The 27,743-nt window shown below is 36.4% G+C and overlaps 4 protein-coding genes and 1 long non-coding RNA gene across 7 annotated transcripts; 2 read left to right on the top strand and 3 right to left on the bottom strand.

Moving 5' to 3' along the window:
* Positions 1 to 138: 138 nt before the first annotated feature.
* On the bottom strand, positions 139 to 1,646 carry LOC114540634. The gene is made up of 2 exons (XM_028560755.1): positions 1,550 to 1,646; positions 139 to 1,373 (listed from the first exon to the last, which is right to left on the bottom strand). The coding sequence occupies exons 1-2, from the start codon at positions 1,644 to 1,646 to the stop codon at positions 139 to 141; spliced, it is 1,332 nt and encodes a 443-aa protein (XP_028416556.1).
* Positions 1,647 to 7,999: 6,353 nt separating this feature from the next.
* LOC114540614 lies at positions 8,000 to 8,781 on the top strand. Its single transcript, XR_003689086.1, has 3 exons — positions 8,000 to 8,057; positions 8,149 to 8,186; positions 8,768 to 8,781. It is a non-coding gene; the product is annotated as an uncharacterized LOC114540614 (long non-coding RNA).
* LOC114540605 (vitamin K-dependent gamma-carboxylase-like) lies at positions 8,781 to 12,621 on the top strand. Of its 3 annotated transcripts, none has more exons than XM_028560727.1 (6): positions 8,781 to 8,808; positions 8,969 to 9,507; positions 9,727 to 10,298; positions 10,448 to 10,579; positions 11,353 to 11,956; positions 12,346 to 12,621. In XM_028560727.1, the coding sequence occupies exons 2-6, from the start codon at positions 9,438 to 9,440 to the stop codon at positions 12,555 to 12,557; spliced, it is 1,590 nt and encodes a 529-aa protein (XP_028416528.1). In that variant the 5' UTR covers positions 8,781 to 8,808; positions 8,969 to 9,437; the 3' UTR covers positions 12,558 to 12,621. The 3 variants fall into 3 exon arrangements, with proteins under 3 accessions (XP_028416528.1, XP_028416529.1, XP_028416530.1); XM_028560728.1 differs by lacking the exon at positions 8,781 to 8,808 and having other exon boundaries at positions 8,815 to 9,204; positions 9,292 to 9,507; XM_028560729.1 differs by lacking the exon at positions 8,781 to 8,808 and having other exon boundaries at positions 8,815 to 9,508; positions 9,729 to 10,298; positions 12,346 to 12,620.
* Positions 12,622 to 12,633: 12 nt separating this feature from the next.
* LOC114540607 (phospholipase B1, membrane-associated-like) lies at positions 12,634 to 19,758 on the bottom strand. Its single transcript, XM_028560730.1, has 15 exons — positions 19,542 to 19,758; positions 19,393 to 19,450; positions 19,017 to 19,075; positions 18,846 to 18,913; positions 14,961 to 15,004; positions 14,722 to 14,830; positions 14,591 to 14,642; positions 14,394 to 14,474; positions 14,248 to 14,313; positions 14,063 to 14,154; positions 13,907 to 13,976; positions 13,696 to 13,800; positions 13,498 to 13,581; positions 13,269 to 13,334; positions 12,634 to 13,189 (listed from the first exon to the last, which is right to left on the bottom strand). Exons 1-15 carry the CDS (start codon positions 19,647 to 19,649, stop codon positions 12,962 to 12,964), a joined length of 1,290 nt encoding a protein of 429 aa, XP_028416531.1. The 5' UTR covers positions 19,650 to 19,758; the 3' UTR covers positions 12,634 to 12,961.
* A 2,454-nt stretch (positions 19,759 to 22,212) lies between these two features.
* LOC114540633 (sprT-like domain-containing protein Spartan) lies at positions 22,213 to 23,511 on the bottom strand. The gene is made up of 5 exons (XM_028560754.1): positions 23,444 to 23,511; positions 23,072 to 23,146; positions 22,936 to 22,959; positions 22,706 to 22,864; positions 22,213 to 22,581 (listed from the first exon to the last, which is right to left on the bottom strand). The coding sequence occupies exons 1-5, from the start codon at positions 23,480 to 23,482 to the stop codon at positions 22,213 to 22,215; spliced, it is 666 nt and encodes a 221-aa protein (XP_028416555.1). The 5' UTR covers positions 23,483 to 23,511.
* Between the last annotated feature and the right edge of the window lie 4,232 nt (positions 23,512 to 27,743).

Here is a 27,743-nt window from a genome sequence, read left to right as displayed (position 1 = left end):
ACTAAAAGGAAGTCAGTCTCAGAAAAGTGCTGATAATTCCTAGTAACACAATCCCTCTTCGCTCCTTCAATTTCCTACCCAATCATCTTCAAATTGCGTCCATCAAATTTAAGTTCACAAACCGAAATTATCAAATTACTATACACGAAAAGGAAGATCATTCTTTCTAAGCAGTCTCTTTTCATGCCTGCTCTTAACTGATGTTTCTTTACCCAAATCGTCAGCACTATGGTTGTCAATATTTTCAATATTGGACATCTGCTGCGACTCGATCACTTTCACATCTGAGCTTGGTTTGTCAGGATGTTTTATTTCTTGTGGTAAAACTAAATGGTGGTTTTGACTTTCAATTGCTCCAGATGGCCTTAAGCAGCTATCATCATTATCAGCACGAACTACGCCATTGCCTTGTTCAGTTGGTACTTCATCTTTCTCTGCAGTCGTACTTCTAGAATTAGAAGTGCTAGAAATAAGCGAATCTTGGTTTTGACATTCATTTGGTGCAGATGGCTTCAAATTATCATCATCATCAGCACGAGCCGTCTCATCAGTTATCTTATCGTTTCCTTTCGTTGAACAAGTGCTAGAAACAACCTCTTTTTCCTGTGCTTCTTCATTACACTTTGATGATACTTCTTTATGTTGTTGAATGCATGCATTTAAATGAAGACAATTAAATAATTTGTTGTGTGTGCCAAGCACAAGGCAATGGCTACCATTATGCCACTGCTGTATATGATCTACTACAGTCATGAAGCAAAGTACAACATTAAGAGGGCATTGACAGCTTTTATAAACACGAGTTAGTTCATCTGAAGGAAATAGCTTAAGCGTTTCACGATCTTTGACCCAGCGGCCATCTTCGCAGTTGAAAAAACAAGGAAACAGACTGACATAAGTTGGATTATTTGGTAACTGTTCTAAAACAATTGCCAGAAAACACAAGCTTAAACAATCTCTTTGACGACACCAGGCGATATTCAGTTCATGAACCAATTCTGGGCATTGCATGAAACTGCTAGACAACAAGGGAATGATTAACCAAGCTTTGTCTAAATACGTTAACCTAGTGGAAGCATTTTCGTCTGTCGAGACCTTCACAGTATATTGCGATCCATTTTGCGACGTAATGATATTTTTTAGCAGGGAACAGGAATCAATATCTTCTGAAGAACAGATAATGTAAATGTCCACATTGCAACTTTGATCTTTTGGTAAAAACGTCGAGGTGCCGTCTCCTTTCTTTGTAACAACTTCACTGGGTGCATCAACAACCAAAGAAATAAAATCTTCTTCAAAAAAGAACGATCGAGATTCTTCTAAACATGTTTGTAAATGGATATTTTCAGCTAAAATGGAGTTTCCTGCACAACCTATATATAATAAAAGAAGTTAAATAATAAATTCAGTTTAAAAGCTTCATGGTTTGATAGCTATAACTCAAATCACACCCTGTCAAATGTACAAACGCTGAAATTTTTTTATATAACCCTAAATTTCGGAAACTGCACATGCACGACACTCAGCAATTGATGAATGAGAAAATTACCTTCAAACACATTCAAAAGAAAATGATTACATAAAAAAGACATGGAATTATTCTTTCCCTCTCCATTATCGTCATAACAATTTACAGGTGACAACATATTTAACCAATCAATGTTTGCTTCAAGCGGTTCAATCACGATCGGCCAGATTTTGCACTTGTCTTGAAGTTGAAGTGCAATAGATAGACAAATTTCTTCATTGCAGACTTTAGAATGAAGATAGTCATTTGAAATCAGGGCAATCACGAAACGTGAACAGTCTGAAATAAAGAGTCGCAAATTCAGTGGCCGCGCGGGTACAACCGTTAACCGCCATACTATCCGCGTGAAGGATAGCGTATAGCCTATAGCTGTTGGGCATACCAAGTGCCTCCTGGTATACTAAACAATTGCGTGTTTTATTGTATACTATTCACTAATGGTCGAGTCCGCCGGAAAACGGTGTATTCGACCATGGGCGAGTCTGCCGGAAAATGGCGGATTCGACCATGGTTGAGTCCGTCGAATACGCCAGAAAGCGGTAGACTCGAGTAAATTAATGTTATGTTGCATATTGTCTAACCACGTCGCAGTATTTTCACTAGCTGGACCCTTTGACAATTTGTTCGTTTCAACTTGCGAATTTTACGTGCGATTTTCTTCTTTTGATAGATGTGAACGAGTTAATAAGTTACGAATGCTCTGGGGCCGGTTGAAATCGCAGTGAAAATCGCAAGTGTAGATCTTAAGGTCAGGCCTTTAATTCTATTATATAATTTTTTTGCTTTATGAAATAAATATTGTATAATGAATATACAAAAAATCAGTAGATCACTAGCAATCTATGTGGCAATAATTACTAGTTCTAAGAATCCCTATGCCATATATAGGGTTTCTATCCACAAAAGTGGTAAAGTAAAGTCAGTTGTACGTCATATAGGTGTAGTTGTATTAGTATTAGTCAAAATAGTCATGTAAATGAGGGAGCGACTTCTGCAAAAAATGCAGCACACTACTGCCTCGTTCTTAAAAAGCATATATATGCAATCATCATACTGAACCATATAGAACCACCTAGCTATACCGTATAGAAACAATAAAATTTAATTGATGTGTAACATTATTTTCTTTTTAGAAGAAATTTAAACAGAATAATATTGAAAATATGGAAATAAATGGTGAGTGCAAAAACTTAGAGATTAATTTGTCTTTGTAAACCATTCATAAAATACCAAGTTCCCCAATGTATATCAAAATAAACCATCTATGTCCGTGATTATCTATATTAAAAAATAAAATCAAGTTGTCTGGCTCTCTTTTCTGCCGTTCTTTTAGTTGACCATGATGTTGAACTTAAAATCCATTCTGCTGTGTAATTAGGTGATGCGCCATTACCAATAAGGAATAAAAAAAAGTTTAAAAGTATCTGTGTCGGTAAGAGGTTTCTTCCAAAATAAAAATTGATATTGAGATGGCCATAATTCGAGCGGGTAAAAAATGTCACCATTAAAAAGGTTAAAAAGGTTGTTTCTTATGGATACGATATCGGATCTGTTGACATTCTTGAATGAGGTAAGATAAAGATGCAGAAAATTGTTCGTGTTCATTGCAATGGTCAATTAATCTACATAGGGTAAATTATGTTTAAATTAACTACAGGTATGAGAAAAGAAAGGAAATTTGGAAGAAAATGCAAAACCCGGGTGCTTTAGGAAGTAAACCAAGTCCAACAGTATTTGCAAGGTAAAGCTACTGTATGGTCTCGCCCTAAACTGTTTTTAAAAAAACAGAGTCGTGATGTCTTCAGGTTCCAAGCACGACAGGGAGGCGTGTTTCTAATCCACCGGCGGATCTTGGAACGACACGCCCGTTTATGCATAGTGAATAGAAAGAGATTTGATATATTAAGAAGGAATTACAAATGAAAACAAAAAGTGTACATAATAGGAAACACTCAAACCGCTCTAAAAATTGTATTAATACGCTTATATATTCATATCTATCTTTATAATATTATAACGTATTTATCACTAATACTATTTTAATGTAATAAAACCAAATTTCAGTCTATATATTGAGTTTTAGTGTACAATTGTGGCTGTGCTTAAATGAATATCACAAAAAAACAAATCCGCAAAAAAAAAACGAACTTCAAAACTCGCAAAAAACCATAAAAAATCCGGCAAATCTCCGAAAAAATCATACAATGATGAAATTGATCGAATTATACACTCTCTATATCTATTAAAATAAATTAAATATGCGAAAAACATGAAAAAAACTTACATAAAGTAAACTCCCGGTTGGTCGTCAACAAAAGTTCAAACTTTTCGCGCGTTATAACAAAACGTTGTTGCCATGGTAACGCCAAAATCACGCAAACGCTTACGGTTTCGTCGCAGTGAACTCTAAAAAGACTGGAACGATAACTTGGCCGCCATCTTTGAAGCCAGCACCAGTGAACTCTAATAAGACTGGAACGATAACTCAACAATAAAGACTAGTCATTGGATGAAGCCGATTTGAATATAATTTGCTGATTAAGGCGGCAGCCGAGCGAGCAAATCAAGCCTTCAAAAGAACTGGGGAGAGTGAAAATTCCGTAAAAATCGTATTTTTTGGCAAAAAATTGCGAGAAAAGTGCAATTTTTATTTGACCACTTCAACTTTAAACAACGAATTTACCCTTTTTGGATAGACCTAAGTAATCCGCATCATCTTACTGTAAAAACCGGCGAGGTACCAGCTTTGTACTTGAAATATTTAAAGAATTTGAACGGGCCGAAAAAAAACTTCGCCTTCAACTCGCAAAAAAAATAGGTTTGCACCTTTTCACGTTCATAAAACTTGTTTTTTAGTAAAATCTAAGTGTCAATGCTTGTTTTAAGCTTTTATTCATGATCAGATAAGAAGGATTTGTGTATAAAAACCGGCGTTGTTTTGGTGGTGTAATTTCAACTCTTGGCCTTCATGGCGGCCATCAGTGCTGGCTTCAAAGATGGCGGCCAAGTTATCGTTCCAGTCTTTTTAGAGTTCACTGGCCAGCACTGATGGCCGCCATGAAGGCCAAGAGTTGAAATTACACCACCAAAACAACGCCGGTTTTTATACACAAATCCTTCTTATCTGATCATGAATAAAAGCTTAAAACAAGCATTGACACTTAGATTTACTAAAAAACAAGTTTTATGAACGTGAAAAGGTGCAAACCTATTTTTTTTGCGAGTTGAAGGCGAAGTTTTTTTTCGGCCCGTTCAAATTCTTTAAATATTTCAAGTACAAAGCTGGTACCTCGCCGGTTTTTACAGTAAGATGATGCGGATTACTTAGGTCTATCCAAAAAGGGTAAATTCGTTGTTTAAAGTTGAAGTGGTCAAATAAAAATTGCACTTTTCTCGCAATTTTTTGCCAAAAAATACGATTTTTACGGAATTTTCACTCTCCCCAGTTCTTTTGAAGGCTTGATTTGCTCGCTCGGCTGCCGCCTTAATCAGCAAATTATATTCAAATCGGCTTCATCCAATGACTAGTCTTTATTGTTGAGTTATCGTTCCAGTCTTATTAGAGTTCACTGTTTCGTCGTTACGTTAAAATAACAATGGAGAAAACTAAATGGAATGCTATCAGCGGAGCAACCAAAATCTCTTTTAATCGGACGATCGGAGGAAATAAATTGCTTACAACTCGTTCTATTTTGAAAAAATGATCAAAAGGCAAGTTGGATTTCATTTGAAAAACGAAAACAAACCGTGTAACTCCAATGCAAAATCAATTTTATAACAATCATCCTTCGAATTATATTTTACAGGTCAATTAACAGTGATCAACTTCGATTATTTTAAGTATATTCAAAAGGTATATAAAATACTTGAAAATGTATAATAAAATTAAAGATTTTGGACTATGTATAGTAATATTTCGTTCTTAATATAAAATTATATCTATAGACATTTCTAAAATTTTTCAATATGTTAATATAGGTTAACCTCTCTCAAAACTTCAAGAGGACAAAAGTCAATCTTGATTAAACTATGTATCCTAATAAGGTGTGGTTGATCATATTGAAATATGCATATAATAACTCGTTCTTTGTATATGCAAATCTATAAACATTAATAATTAATTAATTTACCATGTAATTTTTTGTTGGTTAACAAAAGTGTGTTCAATTTTTTAGCATTACAATAGGTTTTCTTGAGACTAGGGATATGTTTATTGGTATTATATGTAGGATGTGTTGTACAATCTTGTCTCTAGCATGCTTATTAAATCTTATATTATAATGGATTGCCGGTGTCTTCTTTTTTTGTAGTTGATTGGTCTTCTTCTGCATATGCTTGTTCAAAGTCATAAAAGGGAAGGTATTTCGTTTGATGAGTTCCAGAGGGTAGCCAAGAGAGGTGAGTCGGAATGTGAATAGGTTTAACATAAAGTTGTAGTCGTCGATGGTGGCGGATAATCTGCTGTATCGGATTGTTTCTGTGGTAACAAGCCCTTTGAAAATATGACTAGGATGATTGGAGGTATAGTGTGGATACATATATTTATGATTAGGTTTTTGATAGATCTGATAATGGATGAGATTGAAAAGGATTGTATGATAATTGATTGAAATTGTAAGATCTAAATAGTGAGTAGAATAAGAGTTGCAATTGAAAGAAATTGGAATTTGACGAGGATAGTAAGTGATAAGAGAATTAATTAAGAGGTTTGCATCAGTGTGATTGGTTAACATGAAGCCATCATCTATGTATCGTGCAAATACATGTAAGCCATAAGTGCATGTTGATAAGAAAAAATTGAATTCAGATAATAGTAGCACTAGATCTGCCATTTGTCTACTATGGTAACTACCCATTGCGATCCCATGAATTTGCTTAAAAATGTGACCTCCTACAGTAAAAAAGTTTCTATCATTTAGAAATTGGTTGATATTAAGTAGGAAATCTCTGTAAAAAGTAGATAATTTAAGTAATTTACAACTATTAACAATAGCATTTATAGTATCTTGAAAAGATATGTTGGTGTAGAGAGAAGAGAAATCAAAGGATATCAATTTATAATTATTGATATTATAAATAGGATGTTGACATAGAATTTCAACAAGCTCTAAGGAGTTGTAAATAAGTGGAAAGTGAATGTGTTTAGAGACAAAGAGATCTTTAAATTTCAAAATGATGCTATCCAAATGTAGGCCTAACAATTTAGAGATATTTGAAGTGGACCAAGAGTGTGCGGTGATTATAGGTCTACCAGTAAGAGAGGATAGGTTAGAAGAAGAGGCAATAGAAGAGAGTTTATGTACTTTAGGGAGCAATTTCATGTAAGGTAATTGAATATTTGTAGAGGAAAGAGGGTTGAGTAGAGCTTTGTCATCATCGAGACTAGATTGTTGAAACGAGATTTTAATTTTCCAAGTATTGCGTTGCATTCTGTGGTGTGTAAATCCAGATTAAAATCTTCAATAATCTTGTAAATGTTAGCATCTTTCAGGTGTCTTGCGTATTCATTGATGTACCAGGATATTGGTAGAAGAGCCCAACCCATATTTTTATCCGACTGTGTGATGACTATGTCTTGATTGCATTGTATATCATACAGTTGCAGTGAGGTATGTTGATCTATGTTAAGCATATTCAGTTGAGATAACCTAGAGAAATTTGTGTCGTCAAGGTATTCTTTAGTGTAAGCGTTTGATGTACATAATCTATAAGGTATTGATTGAAATTAGGTCTTCCTTGCTGTTGATCTAAGAGGGAGAAAGGATTGGTATCGATGTTGTTGATATTGTGACTTTTCTTTTTACCAGTTGATTTCTTCCTTTTATGGACAGTGTTATAATCTGTAGGTTGTTTTAAGATAATATTGTTGAGGGCATCTTTAACTTCTTTATAGGTGGAATCTTTAAGTGATGCAGGATTAAGGTTAGTAGAGGTTGGTATGAAATTGGTGCCTTTGTTAAGGATGCTGGTAACGCCCAAAGGTAAGGTGATATCAGTGAAATTATGAATTTTGTTCGTATGTAATGTTTTCATTTTTTCTTTGACGGTAAAGGTTTTCCTTTCATCATTAACTTTATTTTTAAGCTTTGATGCTAAACCATTCTTAGTAATAATTGACCTGTTTGTATGAAACCATTGAATGTAGATAAAGATTTATTAATTTTATGAATGCGTTGTGTGATTGATCTTTTGAGGGGTGCCTTTTCTTTTATATCTTTGATTTTGCTCTTCTCGGTCTGTATTACTTCGTTTTTCATTTGATCTATTCTTTTTTCTAACAATGCTATGTCTAATTGAATACTGTTTATATTCAATTTGTTCGGATTTGGTGGAATTAGTAGTGGACACATTAGCATCGGCATTTTTATAAATGACTTGATCTATGGATAGTTGAAGGTGGTACAGGCATGTATAGTTCGATTCTAAAATTTTTTCTAAGTTGTGAATTTTGAGTAAATTTCTCTTTTGTAATGGTGTCAGGTTTTTATGCGATTTCATACCTCTGATCCAAGTTTTCTTTGAATAATAAGTAGGTTTAGGGGGGTTGGTTTTCTTATGCTTATTTTGTTTTAATTTTTGTTTGTACTTAATTCTTTTCCGTTTCTTTCTATTTTCTTTAGCAGATGTAGCCTTCAAAGATGGATTATCCTTATTGTAGGTGGGTTGCGTTAAAATATCTGGGTTATTCAAACGTTTCCGTTTCAAAATTTTTCGAATAGTGCTGTTTCTTCTAGCCATTTGGTAAATCTATATGGATCACATGAAAAATTGAGAAAATAAAATAAAAATAAAAATTAAAGTCTGTCAGTTTGAACATAGTAAAACCATACATAGATTTGACTAGAACCAAAAAATATGCATCTCTACTGTAGATGCAATATATATTTTTTTGCTTTATGAAATAAATATTGTATAATGAATATACAAAAAATCAGTAGATCACTAGCAATCTATGTGGCAATAATTACTAGTTCTAAGAATCCCTATGCCATATATAGGGTTTCTATCCACAAAAGTGGTAAAGTAAAGTCAGTTGTACGTCATATAGTTGTATTAGTATTAGTCAAAATAGTCATGTAAATGAGGGAGCGACTTCTGCAAAAAATGCAGCACACTACTGCCTCGTTCTTAAAAAGCATATATATGCAATCATCATACTGAACCATATAGAAACCCACCTAGCTATACCGTATAGAAACAATAAAATTTAATTGATGTGTAATATTATTTTCTTTTTAGAAGAAATTTAAACAATAATATTGAAAATATGGAAATAAATGGTGAGTGCAAAAACTTAGAGATTAATTTGTCTTTGTAAACCATTCATAAAATACCAAGTTCCCCAATGTATATCAAAATAAAACCATCTATGTCCGTGATTATCTATATTATTAAAAATAAAATCAAGTTGTCTGGCTCTCTTTTCTGCCGTTCTTTTAGTTGACCATGATGTTGAACTTAAAATCCATTCTGCTGTGTAATTAGGTGATGCGCCATTACCAATAAGGAATAAAAAAAGTTTAAAAGTATCTGTGTCGGTAAGAGGTTTCTTCCAAAATAAAAATTGATATTGAGATGGCCATAATTCGAGCGGGTAAAAAATGTCACCATTAAAAAGGTTAAAAAGGTTGTTTCTTATGGATACGATATCGGATCTGTTGACATTCTTGAATGAGGTAAGATAAAGATGCAGAAAATTGTTCGTGTTCATTGCAATGGTCAATTAATCTACATAGGGTAAATTATGTTTAAATTAACTACAGGTATGAGAAAAGAAAGGAAATTTGGAAGAAAATGCAAAACCCTTATGTTCATTTAGAAACACAGAAATAAATCTATCCAATCTAGTTATTTATCGAATATATACAAAGACTGTATGCGAGAAACAGTTGAAAACTGATAGAGCTATATGAACATTGGTTTTGACTTTGTTTACAACCGATGCATGGAGCTAAACGGTGGATACACTCGAAAAAAAAGGCAAGTTTGCACATTTATCACAGCGGAAAACGAAAGATTTTCAATATGAATGCAAACGACAGTGTTTACAACTACACATGTAACATATCAGTCGTCCACAACATGTATGAAAGTGTCCTTTTTTATTGGCTTATCAACCGCTTAAATTCAAACTAGTTTTGTACAACCAACCCTTGATGAGTTTGCTAGCCCATCGTAACATCGCTCCATTATTTTTCAGATTTTCCTGGTCTACTTTTTCGCTGGAGTCAAGAAATTAGACATGGACTGGATTTCAGGCTACTCCATGACTGGGCTGTCCAAAAAATGGGTTTTCGATCCATTTCGCATGTTTGCGTCTGACGAGTTTATCGAATTATTCATGGTTCATATTTGTGGATTAATGTTCGACCTCTCGGAAGGATTTCTCTTGCTGTTTGATAAAACACGACCTGTAGGTCTATTTTTTGGGTCCATGTTTCATCTGATGAATTCCCAAATGTTTCACATCGGGATGTTTCCGTGGGCCATGCTCGCGACGATGCCTTTCTTCCTTCGTTGTGATTGGCCAAGACGTTTGTCCCGCGCGATGCCTGCCTGTTTCGTGTACTTTCTCCCGCTACAAGATGATCCCAAAGGGGACGCACGCTTTACAACGGGAAAGCTTCAAAATAGGAATGCAGTTGCTGAGCAACCGGCTGACGAATGCGAGGAACGTTATGTATACATTAGGAAAACGTTTTTGATTGGTTTAGCGAGCTGTTACGTCGCCGTACAGCTGTTTCTACCCTGGTCACATTTCATCACACAGGTTGGTTTCAGCAACAAACATTTTTGATTAATCGAAAGTGTGACAATAACAAAAATAAAATTATAAACTCTCAATTCTCACCTGACTGTCAAGATAGATGGTAAATTCACATTCTCATATAACCTACATTTCTGTTTGTTCGTCTTTAGGGATACAATGCTTGGACAAACGGACTTTACGGGTATTCATGGGATATGATGGTACATTCGTGGAGCACACAACATATTCGCGTTACAGTTGTTGACGTTGAAACAGATATGTCGCACTTTCTCATTCCCGGGGTATGAAATTCAGCGGAGCAAAGAACCGTTATTTGAAACAAATTACTTTAAAAAGGGTGCCTGTGGCATAGAGAGGTTAATGCATGATTTACCTCAAATGTAAGAGGAGCCCTTCTATAGTTTGACTCTACCAAACCCAGTGGTTAGTACATGTCTATCTTATCTCTGTGACTGAGGTTTGATTCCTGTAATATGCAGTTGTCTGATTATAATTTCACCTCAGTCACATGTGAGAAGAATGCTTCTAGTTTGACTCTACCAAACACAGTGGTTAGTACATGTGTCTTTCATCTCTGTGACTGATGTTTGATTCCTGTAATATGCAGTTGTCTGATTATAATTTCACCTCAGTCACATGTGAGAAGATTTGTTCTAGTTTGACTCTACCAAACACAGTGGTTAGTACATGTGTCTTTCATCTCTGTGACTGAGGTTTGATTCCTGTAATATGCAGTTGTCTGATTATAATTTCACCTCAGTCACATGTGAGAAGATTTGTTCTAGTTTGACTCTACCAAACACAGTGGTTAGTACATGTGTCTTTCATCTCTGTGACTGAGGTTTGATTCCTGTAATATGCAGTTGTGTGATTATAATTTCACCTCAGTCACATGTGAGAAGAGTGCTTCTAGTTTGACTCTACCAAACACAGTGGTTAGTACATGTGTCTTTCATCTCTGTGAATGAGGTTTGATTCTTTCACCTCAGTCACATGTGAGAAGAATGCTTCTAGTTTGACTCTACCAAACACAGTGGTGCTTCGATTTTTGCAGGTGTGGATTGGTGGTCGGTCTCGAAGGCGATCACGCTGGTCCTCGCATCCCGATATGACGAAGCAATACGCGACGTGTCTCGCGAGAAAACTGCGCGATCACGCGGCAATCAACATCAGCAATCCCGCGATATACTTCGACATTTGGCGCTCGATGAACGGGCGGTTTCAGCAGCGTATGTTCGACCCCAGGGTCGACATCGTTAAAGCTCCGTGGTCGCCGTTCAAGAAAACAGAATGGGTTCTGCCATTGATGATCGATCTTTCGCCTTGGAGAACTAAACTAAACGAGATGGAAAAGGAAATGTCGAGAAAAAGCAATTATACAGAAGTTGTGTTTGTCGCAGATTTTCCAGGCCTTCATTTGGAAAATTTCGTAAAGGAAGATTTGAACACATCGATAACGGTTCTCGAGGGAAAAGTGATCGTGGAACAAGGGGGACACAATGTGACTTTAGAGAAGAATGGGGTTCATACGGTACATTCCAATGATACCCACATTGTTCATACAGTGTCCCAGGTGCCCTCTTGCTGGATGTACGTGTACACAAATACGACTTTGGCTAACAACGTCACCTTGCAAGACATTGAAAATGAACACAGGAGTAAGTTTTTTTGCATTATTATTTTCTGATCAAGTTTGCGTTAGGTAGTATTTTACAACAAGTTGTCGTAGTTTGTGTCTGAACTACCTGAGAAAGATATCTCAAACGTGGTGGTCTAGTGTAGGTAGTATTCTACAATAAGCTGTCGTGGTTTGTGTCTGAACTACCTGAGAAAGATATCTCAAACGTGGTGGTCTAGTGTAGGTAGCATTCTACAATAAGCTGTCGTGGTTTGTGTCTGAACTACTGGGAAAGATATCTCAAACGTGGTGGTCTAGTGTAGGTAGTATTCTACACTAAAATAAGCTGTCGTGGTTTGTGTCTGAACTATCCGATAAAGATATCTCAAATGTGGTGGAAATCTCAGAATATTTTGCCCTATTTTTCAGTGGCCTTTAAAAGAAACGCTAGTATGTGGGAAAACCTGACAGTGGTTGAAAAGTTTGGATATTTCATGATGAATAAGATGCACATATTTGGAGGAAGCTTTAAAGATTCATTTTATGCTGTTAAAAATATTGTTTATGGTCATGAGGTGAACAACGATGATATTGATGACGTTGGAACAAACGAGAATGAAAAAGACGAAGGTGAATTGTAAGGATATGCGGTTACTTAAATACACTCATTCAATGGTGAAATACTTTAAATATTTTGTGCAAATGAGTAAATTTAGTTCAGAGATCTTCTTATAGCACCTACCAAGCTAGAATTCGTAGCCTGCCTGTACGTAGTTTAGTTATACTTTGCTGTTTAAAAAATTTTAAACACACATATAAATAGTTAATAGACATTGATTTTCCACTTCAAACTTTTAATATATTTATTTCAATTGATTTTTAGGATTACAATTAGCAAAATAAATGTCTTAAAATATATATTTATCTTGTTAGAATAGCTTTCACTGCCACTTTCACTGTTCGAAGATATAGACGAGTTTTTAAATATTTATCATACAAAATACCACTTCAATATTGTTATAAAATGTATGCTCCTATTATTTCGCTAAATACTGTATTTCAGCCAAGGTTTTGTACTAAACTTCAGTTTAGTAATCGGAGTTCGTAGTTTGTTTTTTAAATAAACGAAGGCAGCAAATATAGTGAAAGCAAAAATGACCGCCATTGTAACAGCGATAATAATTCCTGGAGATATTTCGTGTTTGCTGTCCTCTGCCTCGTGATGATTGGAATCATTCATGCTGTTCAGCTTTGTCGAAAAATATGGCAAATCCTAAAAAAGAGTGCAGAAAAATTACACGAAAGATTGATAAAGAATGTTCACTTTTGAATTAAAAGAAAGACAATGGCACCTTCGTAGGACATTGTATATTTTGTTGTTTCGGCCATCTTGAGTGTTTCTTGTTGATCGGTTCAAACTATATGCATGAAAATGAATTGAATAAAATGAAGGATAGTTGCCATAAATTGAATAATAATCATGCGTCATTTGCATTCGTTCAAAACTTCAAACAATGAAAACGTTATCAAAATGGGACAAATCGTATTGACTTGTTACAAAAAGCAGGTTTTACGACTCACCATATTGTTCCACAAGGCAGCAGCTGCCATTGCATTTCCTTTCGCAGATAAATGGAGACAATCCAATGAAAACAGCTCACGATTCTGTAGAAATATGAAGAAAACAAGGAATGAGGATTTTATAACTGATTAAGCTATCCATAGAACCAGTATAAACTGTAAAGTTAGTTTAGTTTATGCCATATTTTGAAACGTTACCTCAGAGACGTGCAAGGAGAGATCTTCAAAAACTGGTTGAATAACAACGGTAAAATCGTCTGATCTGTCGTAAACACCACTCTCAATCAACTCGTAAACAAGACTCTAAACAAACAATTTTATTCGTTAATTTTAACTTAAATCGGACTCGATTACCTGGGCTGCTGTTTTTCATTGAAAAAATCAAAGCAGACATTTCCTCAGATCTTACTTTGTACCCTTCGTAAAAATGTGAGATTCTCTCGTTCGTGAATTTATCTCTCAAGCAAGGGCATATAGACCTGGAAAAAAGATGTGTCCTTATGAGAACTGTATGGATGCATGCATGGAGTGGTATGATATTGATAATCTTCAACTACAAACTTACCAGTTTCCAATCCTGCACTGCCCAGGAACATTCAAAGCGAAGAGTGATGAAACGTTCAACGGCAGAATGAGGTTTACAAAAGTCTTAGGCAGCTGAAAAAGGCCGAAACACGATGTATTTCACGACTAAATACAATACAATGCGACAACAGTTCATTTTATTCGTCAGCAAAAAATTAAACCTACTTTCATCTGCAACGTGTCCAACGTCTTGACCAGAGATTCGATGTAAATATCAGGAGTTATTTCATCCTATAATAATTATTAGAATTAACCGAAAAATTATTCTGCTCAATTTAACCGAGAAGAGATTCTCATTTTAAAAAAATTACCAGGTTTCCACACAGCCTACAGAGATCTCTCGAGCCAGACATAATATTAACTAGCTTCCAATCGTTCTTGAAATCAATTTTCTACAGAGTACATACAAATAAAGAGTTCTTTACAATCTGCACTTCAGAAGGATGATTAATGAATCTGTGAGCAGATATCGACTGCTGCTAAAAGTGTGTAAAGTAACTCTATTGACCTTATCCCGTTTCACTTGAGATATAAGTTGGTGTGCTTGTGCTTCCAAATGCCTGCAAAGGGAAAATGTATTTAGACACTTCTGAGGGAGACACTTCATAGGTAAAAGTGCCAAAAGATCTATTTGCAAACCTGGATGTAGCAGAAACGGTTGCCAAATTAAGTCCAGAATTTTTCTGGTAGTGTCTGGCTGTGTTCGTTGAGTATCCTCTCAATTTCGGATTAAATTTCTTTAGCAAATCTTCAAGTTGAGAAAACGAACGTTTTAATACGATTCATAAACAAATTAACGAATCACATTAACTGATCTTTGTGAACAAGATCTTTAAACAAGGTCTTTAGATTATCAAGATAGTTTATCATTCACTTACTGGGCAGCGTTAAAACGTCTTCAATACTCGCATCTCCGCCATTACTGAAAAACAGATATGACCTCATTAAGAGACGACTCCTTACTCCGAGTTGTATTTTTACCAACCCTTTTCCCCCAAATTTCGTAGTTCTCCAACATAGTTAAGTCTATCTCTTCAACATACTACTCCATAGAATCTGGTATTGATTTTATTTTTAATCCCCCTCATCCCACTTCCGCTCATCACTGCCACAGCCCCCTCTCCCCATGCACCTACCCCATCCGCCTTTCTGTACTAAGTATAAAGTATTGTGACTCCAGAGTCAGATAAGCTACATAGAACATATGCTATGCCAAGCAAGCCGGCCAAGCTTTATCTAAGTAAAGAGCGTCGCTGTTTTATCTCGTATTAGCATAAGGTAGGCTTTGTTGTCTGTCATTCAATGAATATCCTATGTTTATATAAAAATTAAGTTGATGTGTGTCATCCACTTGAGATATAGTTTACGCTTTCAAGGATCGACCGTTCTCCATTGGGAAGAATTATTCGCACGCACATTTATAAAATACCAAATTATCTCAATAATATTCTATGGGAAAAGTTTCAAAATTAAAGTCGTAGAAGCGACTTCATTTTTAGTGCATGGGGAACTTCGTCGAGCACGTTTTCATGAAGGAAAGCCAGAGGCAAGTCGGGCAACTATACCGCAGTGCCTCTAAACACACTGGCCGCTGCCTTTGTGTCGTATAGTCCCCATATTGCCAAAATTGCCTATTATTGTTACAAGTAAATATATCTGTCCTTTTTTTAAAATACGATATTTTCCCTGGCCGAGTATACAAAAACAATCAAAATTGCATGCGTCGGGCAAAGACTGGCCTTTTCTAGGAGATGACAAGTAAAATCGCTGAGCTGTAATGAGTGTATCAATATTGGTTCGAATCTATTTATTGCAACTGACGTCAAAAACGCACCGCTTTCATATATGTTTGTTTCCTTTATGCAAAATTCGCTTCTTATGTTTTCATTATGTCAGGGAACTGCGCTCGCTATAGATACTGAGGGGAACATCTGTTGCAGGAAAGTTGAAAGCAAAAAGCGAATATGATGAAGGACATTTCAACCCGTGTCGCTGCTCATTTTCTCAGCATCACATTATTATCATGTTCGGTTGAAGGTGAGCAGTCAATATTTTTTACAGAAACCCCGCAAAATTACGCAAGCGTTAATTTTAGAACTGTACTTCTAAACACATATTGTCTGACATAATTAAGGAGTTTTAGAACTGTACTTTTAAACACATATTGTCTAAGGAGAGGGGGGAGAAATTGAGGAAACCCCCGAAATATCGAGTATTTCTAAGCGGGTGTTCCAAGCAAGCCTGTCATGAACCAGAACTCACTAACTTACCTATGCTAAAATATTGATATATTAATTTAACCGGGTTTAGATTACCGGAGGTTTCAGTTAATTTTATCCAAACGTGAAAATTTCCCTATTTTGCCGATCATATCCACGACAGTCCGTCATTTTCTCACATAAACCACAGTATATTAAAACCTTGTGCTCATAAGTCACCGATAGTCGGTGATGGCTTTTCTGTGTACTCACTGTAATAAATTACTTTAATTGTTATTTTGAATAATTCACCGATTATAAACAATACACATCAGCGATACACCTTCGGTGCCATTTGAAAACTATAGTCTTGACATTCGCGCCTATATTTTTGTTCGTCCAAAGATTGTGGTGAAATCGTGTGGTTTTTCAGGGAGATGCAAGTGTGTGAACTACGACCGGGATTGGTATGTTGTCGTGTGCTCGTTCGCTAGTGGTTTAGTAATCGCCGCGCTCCTCGCGTGTTTGTTAAACTGGTATTGCAGGCGATGTGAACATGTTAGACACGTCGCCGCAAACTCCGAGTCCAGAGAGGCACTCGAGATGCAAAATGGAGGCGATTTCAATCCTTTCTACGAGGAACTACCAGACCAGCGGTCGTGGGATGACACATCTGAAGAAACCGGAATCTTCAAGCCACAATTAGGGTACGCTGTGTTAAACGAAGGCGCGAATAACGAATTGCATTTTTTATATTTTTGAGCATTATCGTATCACCTGAGGCGCAAATTGTGCGTATTTCTATTGCGCAAATTATGCATTTTTACTGCGCTGATTACGCATATCTCAAAAGTGCAAATTCAATATGCAACCGTCCATTTTTACTGCCTTTCTCATTAGGTCTGATTCGATGGAATCCCAAGTCAGTGTGTTTGAGTTTCATGGAGAATCCAGTAACCTAGGAGATTATCAACATCCGAGGCCTGCCGACGAACCCATCTACAATAACTGTGGTGGGATAGATGGAGGTAATGATGGTGCATCAGGGTTGCAGGAGCATGGTTGGGGATCAGAGTTTGATGCATCCACCGGGACAGGAAGCTATCAACATCCTAGACCGGAACCAACAGCATTTGAACCAGAACTTTACGAAAACCAGCAGGAAATCTCCCGCAAAGACCAGGTCAGTTCACCAGAAAACTACCAAGAGCCTAAGCCTACTTACAATGGTTGTACCCAGGATAGTAGGTCACCCCTTCCATCAAGGCCCAAAGTGGCACTAACGAAACCACCCCGATATACGAAACCTCAATCAAAATCACGAGAACCTAAAGGACCACCACACTACCAGACACCACAACCGCCACACTCTACCCCCAGAACAACCGATCAAACACCAGCATCAAAATCATCGCAACCACCTTCCGACTACAATCAACCTAAAGAATATACGAACGTTTCAAGTGAAAACACAAAAAACTTACGCGATTGCGAAGCTACTGAGTTCGTACCATCAATAGATATTATTCCAACTGCGACGTCAATACCCCAAACATCATCACCTAAGATGAGCCAAAATCAGTCAAATCAACAGTTCCAAGAAATGGATATAAAGTTCCCAGAAAGCAAGAAAATCCAAGTGAACCATCTGCATCCATCATAACCGCTTCATCTTTGCAATTGTGTAGGGAAGAAATGAAGCGTGTTTCAAATTATCAACTTCCAGAAATAGATTTCGAGTTCTTACAAAGTAAAGACAATCCATCATGTTCCTCGTCGTCTCGTCCTACACCACCACCATCACCGAATATACCACCACCAAGTTCGTTGTCATCAGCGCTACCATCAAGAACACCTTCTCCAGGAATCCCAACAGCCAGGTCAACTGTTGTTCCCGCGTTATCACCTCCAGATTCACCATCAGAACCGTTACCAGTGAAATCACTAGTGATACCAACATGTTCATTGACCAAACCAGTTCGTACCACTAATACCACCAAAAATGAAAATCGAAGATTCCCAGTTCCACCACCTCTACCATCAAAGACACCGCCACCAAACTCGCCAGAGATATCACTCCAGTCAACACCTTGCAGTCAACAAATTTCACTCCAGTCAACACCTCCATCTTTTCCCTCAAATACAACGCCATCACCACCGTCCTCAGCGACAACCAAACCATCGTCGGCTCCTTCATCATCTTTGTATGCTGAATTGAATGAGCTTGATCGTCGAGATGATACCGAAGACTACCAACATTTAACCTCGATGACAAAGCAATGATAATCACAGCGAACTGAGATCATTCTAGTTTTTTAGTTCTATCTAGGCAAGACTTGAAATAGGCCTTTCCAGCATTTGAACAGTGAAGAGAAATGGTAGGTGAAGGTTAAAAGAAAAGATCATTTATAGTTATATTTATATGGTTATATTTTTGCTGATGTATTACGTTCTGTCGTAAACTGTTGCTTTGTTTTTGAAATTTGTTTCGGAATCGGTTATATTCACGGACAGATCATTGTAGATTTGAATCGCCAAACTATTTAGACTGGTAAATACAGTTACCTCCACGATATTCCACGGAACTCTGTGAAAAAACGAGCCATTGTTGTGGTATCTGCTCCCAGTCCGATCTGAAAGACGTGCAGTGTAATGTTTAATTCAATTTTATATTCGCGATCAAAATCAATACTTTCAAAACACCAAACCGTTATGCTTATATATACAATAGCTTACCATAAGAGAATCACCAAGCGACGCCACCACACTGATATCTTCTGGGGCCAGTGTGTGAACTAAAAAAGTCGATCCAAAATAGTAACCTTTGGAAGATACAGTTCAGAACTGATAGGCCTGTCAACACCGCCTTTACTAGTATTTTTAAAGTTAGTTTAGTTTAGGTTTCCTCCTGTAGTAACACTGGATCAATAAGAGATGATCCTTACTGGACCTCTAGGAAGAACAGTTTAGAACTGATAGATCTATCCAGTATAAATAAAGTTAGTTTAGTTTAGGTTTCCTCCTGTAGTAACACTGGATCAATAAGAGATGATCCTTACTGGACCTCTAGGAAGACGATTTTAATTACGACTTTGAGAAATCTTTAATTTACCAGATTTTGCAACAATTTCAGATTTCGTCACTTTGCAATTTAATTCCGGTTTTTCGACCTGTTGGTATAAAAATTCATAGACTTTATTGCTGAGAATATTTGCGACGGGAATAAAGATCAATTTGACGCTTAGATTTACAGAAACTTACAGAATGATCCAGTGTATCATTTGATTGAACATTCTTCGTTAAATGTTTCCTAATAAACGTGGATGAAATGATATGTTCCAAGGTTGTTGGTGGAGGTAAACTTTTCATCAATCCTTCATTGTCCGCTAAATGAAATAATAGTTCGACGTGAAAAATTATGGCTGTGGTTGCATGGGTACTGTACGTTAGTTGTTTAGTAATCCTACCGGAAAACAGTTCTTAAGAAACGCATTCTACGCAAGGTATGACAGCATTGTTATTGTTTTCTTAATTTTTTTTTATATCGTTTACTTCAAGTTGTCAATCCTAATTATGCCTATGCAGTACGTTTGAAAGCGATCATACTGAAGCGCTTTAGGCATATTCGACTAATGACCGCCCAAATTAACAAAAGATTACGCTACGATGCGTTGAAAGTACAAAGCGCTTTCAATTTTATTCAAACCATATGTTCAAACAAGACGCCTGTTCTGGCGTTAACTCCGGCGTGCCGCGCACGTGCAAGTCTTCAACTGTTGGAACTGTCTTGTTGCTACAAGATATGATATTGTTACATAACAAGTTGTAACAAACTTGTTGAATCAAAAGACTTGCTACATGGCTGTTGCAACAAGTCTGGTACAAACATGATGCAACAATATTGCTACAATCCTTTTCTGTCAAGTTCGTAGCAATGTTGTTGTATCATATCTGATAAGACTTGTCAGAACAATCTTGCAACAAGTCTGATAATGCCATCGGACTTGCTACAAGTTGTTAACAACTTGTCCCAAACTTGTTACAACAAATTGGAGCAAGCGGTGCGAATAAATCTTGTTGCAAGCTTGTGGACAGACTTGTAACAACTCTGCTGCAGACTTGTTACAACTTGTGCGTTTTTACGCGTGTACAGCATTGTCACGCGTACCCTTCGTACAAGCTTGTTGTGACAGGCTTGTTACAACTTGATGACTATAACAACTTGTCAACAAGTTGCTCCAACAAGCTTGGTACAGCTTGTTGTCGACAAGCTTGGAACAAGTTGTTCCAACAACTTGCTACAAGTCTGCAAGCCAACAAGTTGTAGCAAGCTTGATGTCAACAAGCTTGCTACAACCTGTTGTCTCAACAAGCTTGTTACAACTTGTCAACAAGCTTGCTACAAGCTTGTTGAGCTAACAAGTTGTCAACAAGATGTGATATTTTTAGGTGTGTAGTTCAATATAAAGTTTCTGAACATAAACAATACAGTTCATTTTTATTTAGATGCCTTGCGAACCTAAATGTTGTTCGATCGCGAAATTCAGAAGCACATCGTACTTTAAAAAGTATAGAAGTTTAATTGTTCAAAAATGTAAATAAACCGCATGATACATTCGCTTTGTCTTACACTTTGCCTTTGGAATTTCGTGCTTATATAGTTATATTAAATCTTCAATCCTGTGCAAACTACGACGTGTCAACGCGCCCATACACGACCACATCATCTTGTTAAACGGCGAAATAGCAGCGATATTATTAAATAGGACCAGAATCTACATGTATTAAATATATTTTTACCCCAATTCAATCTAAACTTAATCGAACAGCATGAAAACAACGGTCAGTTATTTGTTCCTCTTGGAGGAATTGCCGTATCATGCGAGCGAAATCGAATCGCGCATCGGAAAATTAGCCAAAGCTGTGCACCACAACTCTTGGGAGACAAGACTGGCACATACTCAGAGACTGCATACCTTCGCTCGCTACTCGGAATGGGGTAGCACTTTGCTGAACGCAATGTAATCCTTGTTTTATATTTTGAATTTCGGTCGAGTGAAATACAATTAAGACAATGAAGTCGAATGAGGTTTATCATATTGTTGATTCACTATTTCATAATTGCATTCGACGCGAGCGCAATTCGAGCATATTCAACACTGACAAATTTGTGTTTTGTCGTATCTTTTTACGTGAGAACTGTCGTGATGTTAATGCACCTAGTTAAATCATATGGTTAAATTGTGTATTGAATTATTTGAATATGGTATGAGTGTATTCTAGAATGAGAAAATACGGAAAATTCACGCTTTTATTCATTTGATTTGTGGGAGAAATTTGATTTGTGAGTGTTTTTAAATGTTATCGAAGTCGAAGAACTTTTTTTAGCTCTTTGACATGTTCTTTCAATTTGGTATTTTCGGAGTTGAGAGTTTCTTGGCTTTTGGGCTTTTATTGTGGTATGTATGTGTGTGTGTTTGTCTGTGAGCACGATAACTCAAAATATACCGAATATAATCGTACAAAATTTTAGGAATGCATTTCCCATTGCCAAAGGAAGAAGTGATTAAAATTTGGTTGAATTTAGTTAAATTGAACGAGAAATGAACAAAAGTTTGTCTTGCTTTTCCTGGTCACTGAATGCGTAATGAGGCGCATAATTAGGACGTGTATTATGGCTCGATCGATAAATCGATTGCCACAATCTTTGAAAACTATTATTCATAAGGTAGATGTATTGGCTAATTGGGTGAAAGAATTGAAGGACATAAAACCTGAACTTACAACAGTATACAATGACCTTAAATCAACTAAGAGAACTGACACACATATAAACCCAGAGGCAGAGGTAATAAATTCTAACTAACGGTCGCTGGGCTGGCTACGCCACTGTTAATTTATTATTTATTGTAATTTGCAATTTGTTAATTTGCTATGGCAACAAACAATCGTCTAAGTGTGTATTTATTTTGTCTTCTTCAACTTTGTCACGACACACAGGACATTTAACAAACGTGTCCGGAATTACAACCACAGGGACTGGTGGTTTCGTTGTTGCGTTTGGTGTCGTCTTCCGAGTTACATGGAGAGGGATTTTTTTGAAGGAATCGACAATGGTTATCTGGCTTTCCGAATGATTGCTTTGTCTTTCATTTTTGCTAACAGTTCGAGTAGAACTCCCAACTCTTTGATTCTCCTTCTTTGATTTTGATGAACTCCTTGATTTTCCATCCTTGTTTGAAAATTGCAAGCCAGTAGGAAGCACAGTCTCTGAACTTTCGTCTGTGGCAAAATTTTTGTCCTGTACAAAATCATTTTCATTAATATCAAAAGAGATGGCTTTGGATTGATTGGTACTCAGCAGGATAGGAGTGTTTCCAGCAAAGGTAGTCTTTTTTCTCTTATAGTCCCTCTGGCTCACATACCTTGTGGTATGTCCCACCACATGTTCGTTGGTGGTCGGACCACCAATGGTCATGCTGTGATGGAGCCCTGTCTGTTGCTCGTCGCACCACACCGTAGTATGGTGGACGATGTTGACAGGGCCCATCACAGCGCCATTTATGCCGCCTGTAGAATTTAACCTGTAAAGAGAAAAGTAACTCAATAATGGTGTAATTTCAGTTGTGAAAAACAAGCAAAATGATAATCTAACCTCATCATGGAAATTGTGACGAACCTGGTAAAAAAAATTCAGAAAAAGTGAGACACTGCATTGCATTTTACAGCTAGTAATCTTGCATTGGGAGGTAACACTTATGAAACACCATGCATTAATAAAAGATATTTACCGTGATGTTGGCGCCACTCTGTTTGTTAATTCTATTCATATGCTTATGAAATTCTGGTCCATGAGCATTATGGTCCTATAGTAACAGAATCAAGTAAGTCTATAGCTAATTTTTCCACTATTCAGAAACAGAAGTAGTCATATATAGTCATAAAAGTGAAGTAGATATCACATGTTTTTATGTTGCATTCAGCAGGTAATTTATAGACCGTTAGATGGTAATGGTTAAGAGGGTAACATAAATTGAGGGCAATTAATTTAAAATTAGTACCCTCACTGTTACTGGCACCATCCCAGTTTATGATGAATATTACAGCCAGTTATCAGATTTAGCTAAGTAAAAGGAAATTATCAACAGATATAATTTGTTTACCTTGTTGTTGTTTGTAACGAAGAGATACGCATGTATCATTTCATGCTACAGAATGTAAAGAAATATCAAAATTAAATGAAGTAGTCAATGCGATACGGGAACATCAAATGAAGCAGTTTTGAAAACTTACAAGTAACGTCTGAACGAGATCTTTCCTGGGTCGTAGTTTCAATAGGGGCATGCTAAGTTTGATGGAGCAAAAGCCCCCACGCCCATAACAGCAAACTCCGGCACAAGAAATATGATCAAATGTCTCAGTGTTAATTGCTTCACTTTTTGTCACAGCAAATAAATTAACCTCGCATTTTCACTTACAAAGTCATTCGCGAGGCCCACTTCACTTCGCAGCTCGAAAGCTCGCCGTAGAAATACGTGTCGTTATACTGTAGAAATAACTCTTTTAGGCCCATTAAATAAAATTTTCAGTTTTTCATCAGATTTTTTGAAAAACATGGGGCGGGCGGACGGTTTTTTTATTTATTTTTTATTTTTTTAGCTAATAGCGGAAGTAGTGTATTTCCTCTTTAAAAAACGCGCTAAAAGGTTTTTTCCATTTCATACATTTGGTCTGTGCAAGAAATAGTCACAGTCAAGAGCCCTTTTACTCTTCTACGTCTGAATAGAAGACATTGTTGTACTGTGATAGCGCACCACTGATGCGTAATGAAACATTTATTAAAGGAACAAGAACAATTAATTTGAACCACAAGGAATATGACTATTGAAAATAGCAATTTAATAGCCTTTGTCACTTGTAGCCTTGTACAGTTCTACATCATTTGAAGCACAATTATCTGCAACTCGTACGCCTATCCAATGCTTCAAAACTTTTGATCCAGCTCGTACCTGAGCTACGACGAAAGTCATGTTGAAACAATATGGCCGCCTATCTTCGGTTTTCGACTACTTCCGACTAATTCCGATTAATAATATAATTTAAAAAAATAATTCGGGCGGCCAACATTTCATGGGCGGGCGGCGATGAAAAACTGAAAATTTTATTTAATGGGCCTTATATCCGGTGTTGGGTCTATCGTTTCCCAGCGATCGTCCACAATGGATGGCTCTAATTTTCGTTTTACACTGGTTGTTCTTCCTTGTTGTTCCATGTTGGGTCACCACGAGGTAAATGTAAGCGCCTCGTTAAGCCCCGGGCCCTGAATTTATAAGCTTTTTTCGAGTTAAGCCCCGACTACACCCAAGACACACCCTTTTTTGTCGCGTCACCAGAACTTTAAACGCAGGGACCCTGGGTACGAGGTTGTTCATTATTTTTAGTCAGTTGTGGGCCAAGTGGGCAAACAAGTGGGCCCAACCCAACTGGCAATGGTAATTACCACTGCAACCGCGATACAGTGCTTCAGGCGCACTTCTTCGCCCTCCGCAGTGAACTCTAAAAAGACTTATTAGAGTTCACTGGCCCTCCGGCTGTTTTCAAAAAACTTTTTATATATATTTTTTAATTTTTCGCTATTTTTGTAACCGAATCTTTATATTTTCTACTATTTTTTTCGACGTGAAGGAACAATTGCCTCTTTTTTCAATTTGTGGATGCTGCTAGTCGCTAAAAGGGGGGATATTGACTCGCACTTGTAAGATTTACATTTGTTTTTAAATTTTCGTTGGTGGCATTTTCACCTGCAGCTTGCACAGAAATACAATGTACATAAAAGTGATAAAAAATATATTTTTTCCGAGCTAGGCGAGCTTAACGGTTATAATAATGGATCGGAGTTTGTTTGTGTATTTTTTTATTATGTAAATTTATGTAATGTAATGTAATTTCATTCATGTAATTTCTAAGTGCAGTTGTTTAGCAATCATTTCAATTTTTTGTGCCAAAATTATACATTTGAAAATTTTGTTGCAAGATCCTTGCACTTGCCTAGGCATTTGCATTATTCCTGGTATCCCTCAGTATGCATGTGTATCAGGCTGAAATTTTAAGCTGAAGTTTGATAATTTTGGCCAAGGCCATAACAAAGTTATATGCATGAACTAGTATTTTACATGTAAGATTGTTTTTACTCTGTCAATGACAATAGTTTAGCTTTGGCTTTGGTCAGGTAATTTATTTTCACTCCTCAGTGGAAGAATGGCTGGTTCATATAATGTCAATTATGGAAAATAGAAACAAGAAATATCTGAGTTTGCCCACTTTTCCCATTTGTGGTCAAAACTATACACAATACAAACTTTGATCTGGTATCATGGCTATATACAGTGAAAATAGTAATGTATTGTCTGAACTGGCACAGACAATTTTACTGTAGTTTTAATTGTATTGACATTTAAATTTAGTGACATTTAAATTTAGGTTCAGACAATACATACATTATTATTTTCACTGTGTATGGCTATGATACCAGATCAAAGTTTGTATTAATTTGTGTATAGTTTTGACCACAAATGGGAAAAGTGGGCAAATTAAATGTTTCCTAATAAACGTGGATGAAATGATATGTTCCAAGGTTGTTGGTGGAGGTAAACTTTTCATCAATCCTTCATTGTCCGCTAAATGAAATAATAGTTCGACGTGAAAAATTATGGCTGTGGTTGCATGGGTACTGTACGTTAGTTGTTTAGTAATCCTACCGGAAAACAGTTCTTAAGAAACGCATTCTACGCAAGGTATGACAGCATTGTTATTGTTTTCTTAATTTATTTTTATATCGTTTACTTCAAGTTGTCAATCCTAATTATGCCTATGCAGTACGTTTGAAAGCGATCATACTGAAGCGCTTTAGGCATATTCGACTAATGACTGCCAAAACAAAAGATTATGTTACGCTATTTACTCGGAAAACTCCGCAAATTCGCTTGCGAAAAACCAACACGTACATCGCCAATCTTTGGGTCAAAGATGAAAATAGACTATACTGTCTATACATTATTTGGCAAACATTTGTGGTTTTGAATAAACAGGATAATATGATGGCTGATTCTGTGTTTTATGGAGATTTTGTACGGTAAAAGCCACTACACAAGGTATGTAAATGTAAATTCGTATTTCATTTCATATTTCTTTAGAGTCAGATTGCTATAGTTTATAAAAATAATGGATAAGGCAATGGGAGGATGTTAAAATTGTAGCCTCAGGATGAATTGAGGGGTAATGAATATACTTCAATGTCTAGGGATTTGTACATACAAGAACAGTTATAAGATAGTCTTCACTTAGCTGAAAAACTGGTATTATAAACCTAGTTTAAATTATGCATGGTTTTACTGTGGCAATTACAACATTAAAAATGAAAACATGTGGTAAATTGAACTTATAATAATAATGTACTCAAAGTGGCTGGGATTGATGAAAAATAAATTTTATGTTTATGTTCTTGATTAAATTGTTAAGAAAAGTCTTTACAATTGAAGAATCCAAATTCGTCAATACAAAAGCTTTCTCAATATTCTCCAAACTGTCATGCCATTTGCTGAGGAATGTGGAACAATTTGCTTTGCCTAACAAAAGGTCAACATTTTGAGGTTCGTTATTCAAAAGCACATCATATATTTCATATGCTTCTGAATATTTGCCACTGTTGTAATACTGTTCAGCATGTGATAAATCTGCCATGTCAGAGAGCGTCAATAGCAGGTATCAACACAAAACTGAAACCAAGTACATTACACACTTTATATTTGTACTGGGTAAATTAAATTCATAGAATGCACCCTCGATTATGCTTGGTGTACGCCTGAGTTCCAACCAGATAATTTAGAAGGAAGTAGCGTTAGCTCCTCCTTCTGTCTTGTACTATCAGCAACCTCATAACCATTAATGTTATTCCTCATTTCATGATATTTTAACCTTTAATTAGTAGGGGCATAGAAGATTGCAATGGAATACAAGTTTCAAGTATTTCCAAGTTCCAATTTCCAAAATACATAATTAATTCCTATCAGTGTAATTCAGTGAAATGAATATAATTGGAACGCTACCTTCTGACATACTTCTGACAGGAAGTTGAAGCTAAGTCACCCCCAGTCTTTACACGCAAAAACAAACACGGCCAAAACAAAATGTTTTTTTTGTGATTTCGTAAATTTGATAAAAACTCCCCGAAAAATTTTTTTTGGGGAGTTAAATAACTGATTTTGTTAGCGCTTACAGCCGGCTGAGACATTCTTGATGTTAGCAGAATGCATTTTATGGACCTATTTTTGGAAATACGGAGTAAGAATGTTCTTTGCAACTTGCAAGGAAAAAGCATAGAGCCTAGCGTGACAATGCAAGAATATTTTTTTGCCATCTAGTAACTTAGAATTAAATAAACTTAAACTTATAATGTTAAACAAT

Source organism: Dendronephthya gigantea, unplaced genomic scaffold, assembly GCF_004324835.1.
Source record: "Dendronephthya gigantea isolate DGI-Jeju-01 unplaced genomic scaffold, DenGig_1.0 000243F, whole genome shotgun sequence".
Classification (NCBI taxonomy): domain Eukaryota; kingdom Metazoa; phylum Cnidaria; class Anthozoa; order Malacalcyonacea; family Nephtheidae; genus Dendronephthya; species Dendronephthya gigantea.
Note: the sequence above shows the minus strand (reverse complement) of the source record. Positions and strands in the feature narration are given on the sequence as shown.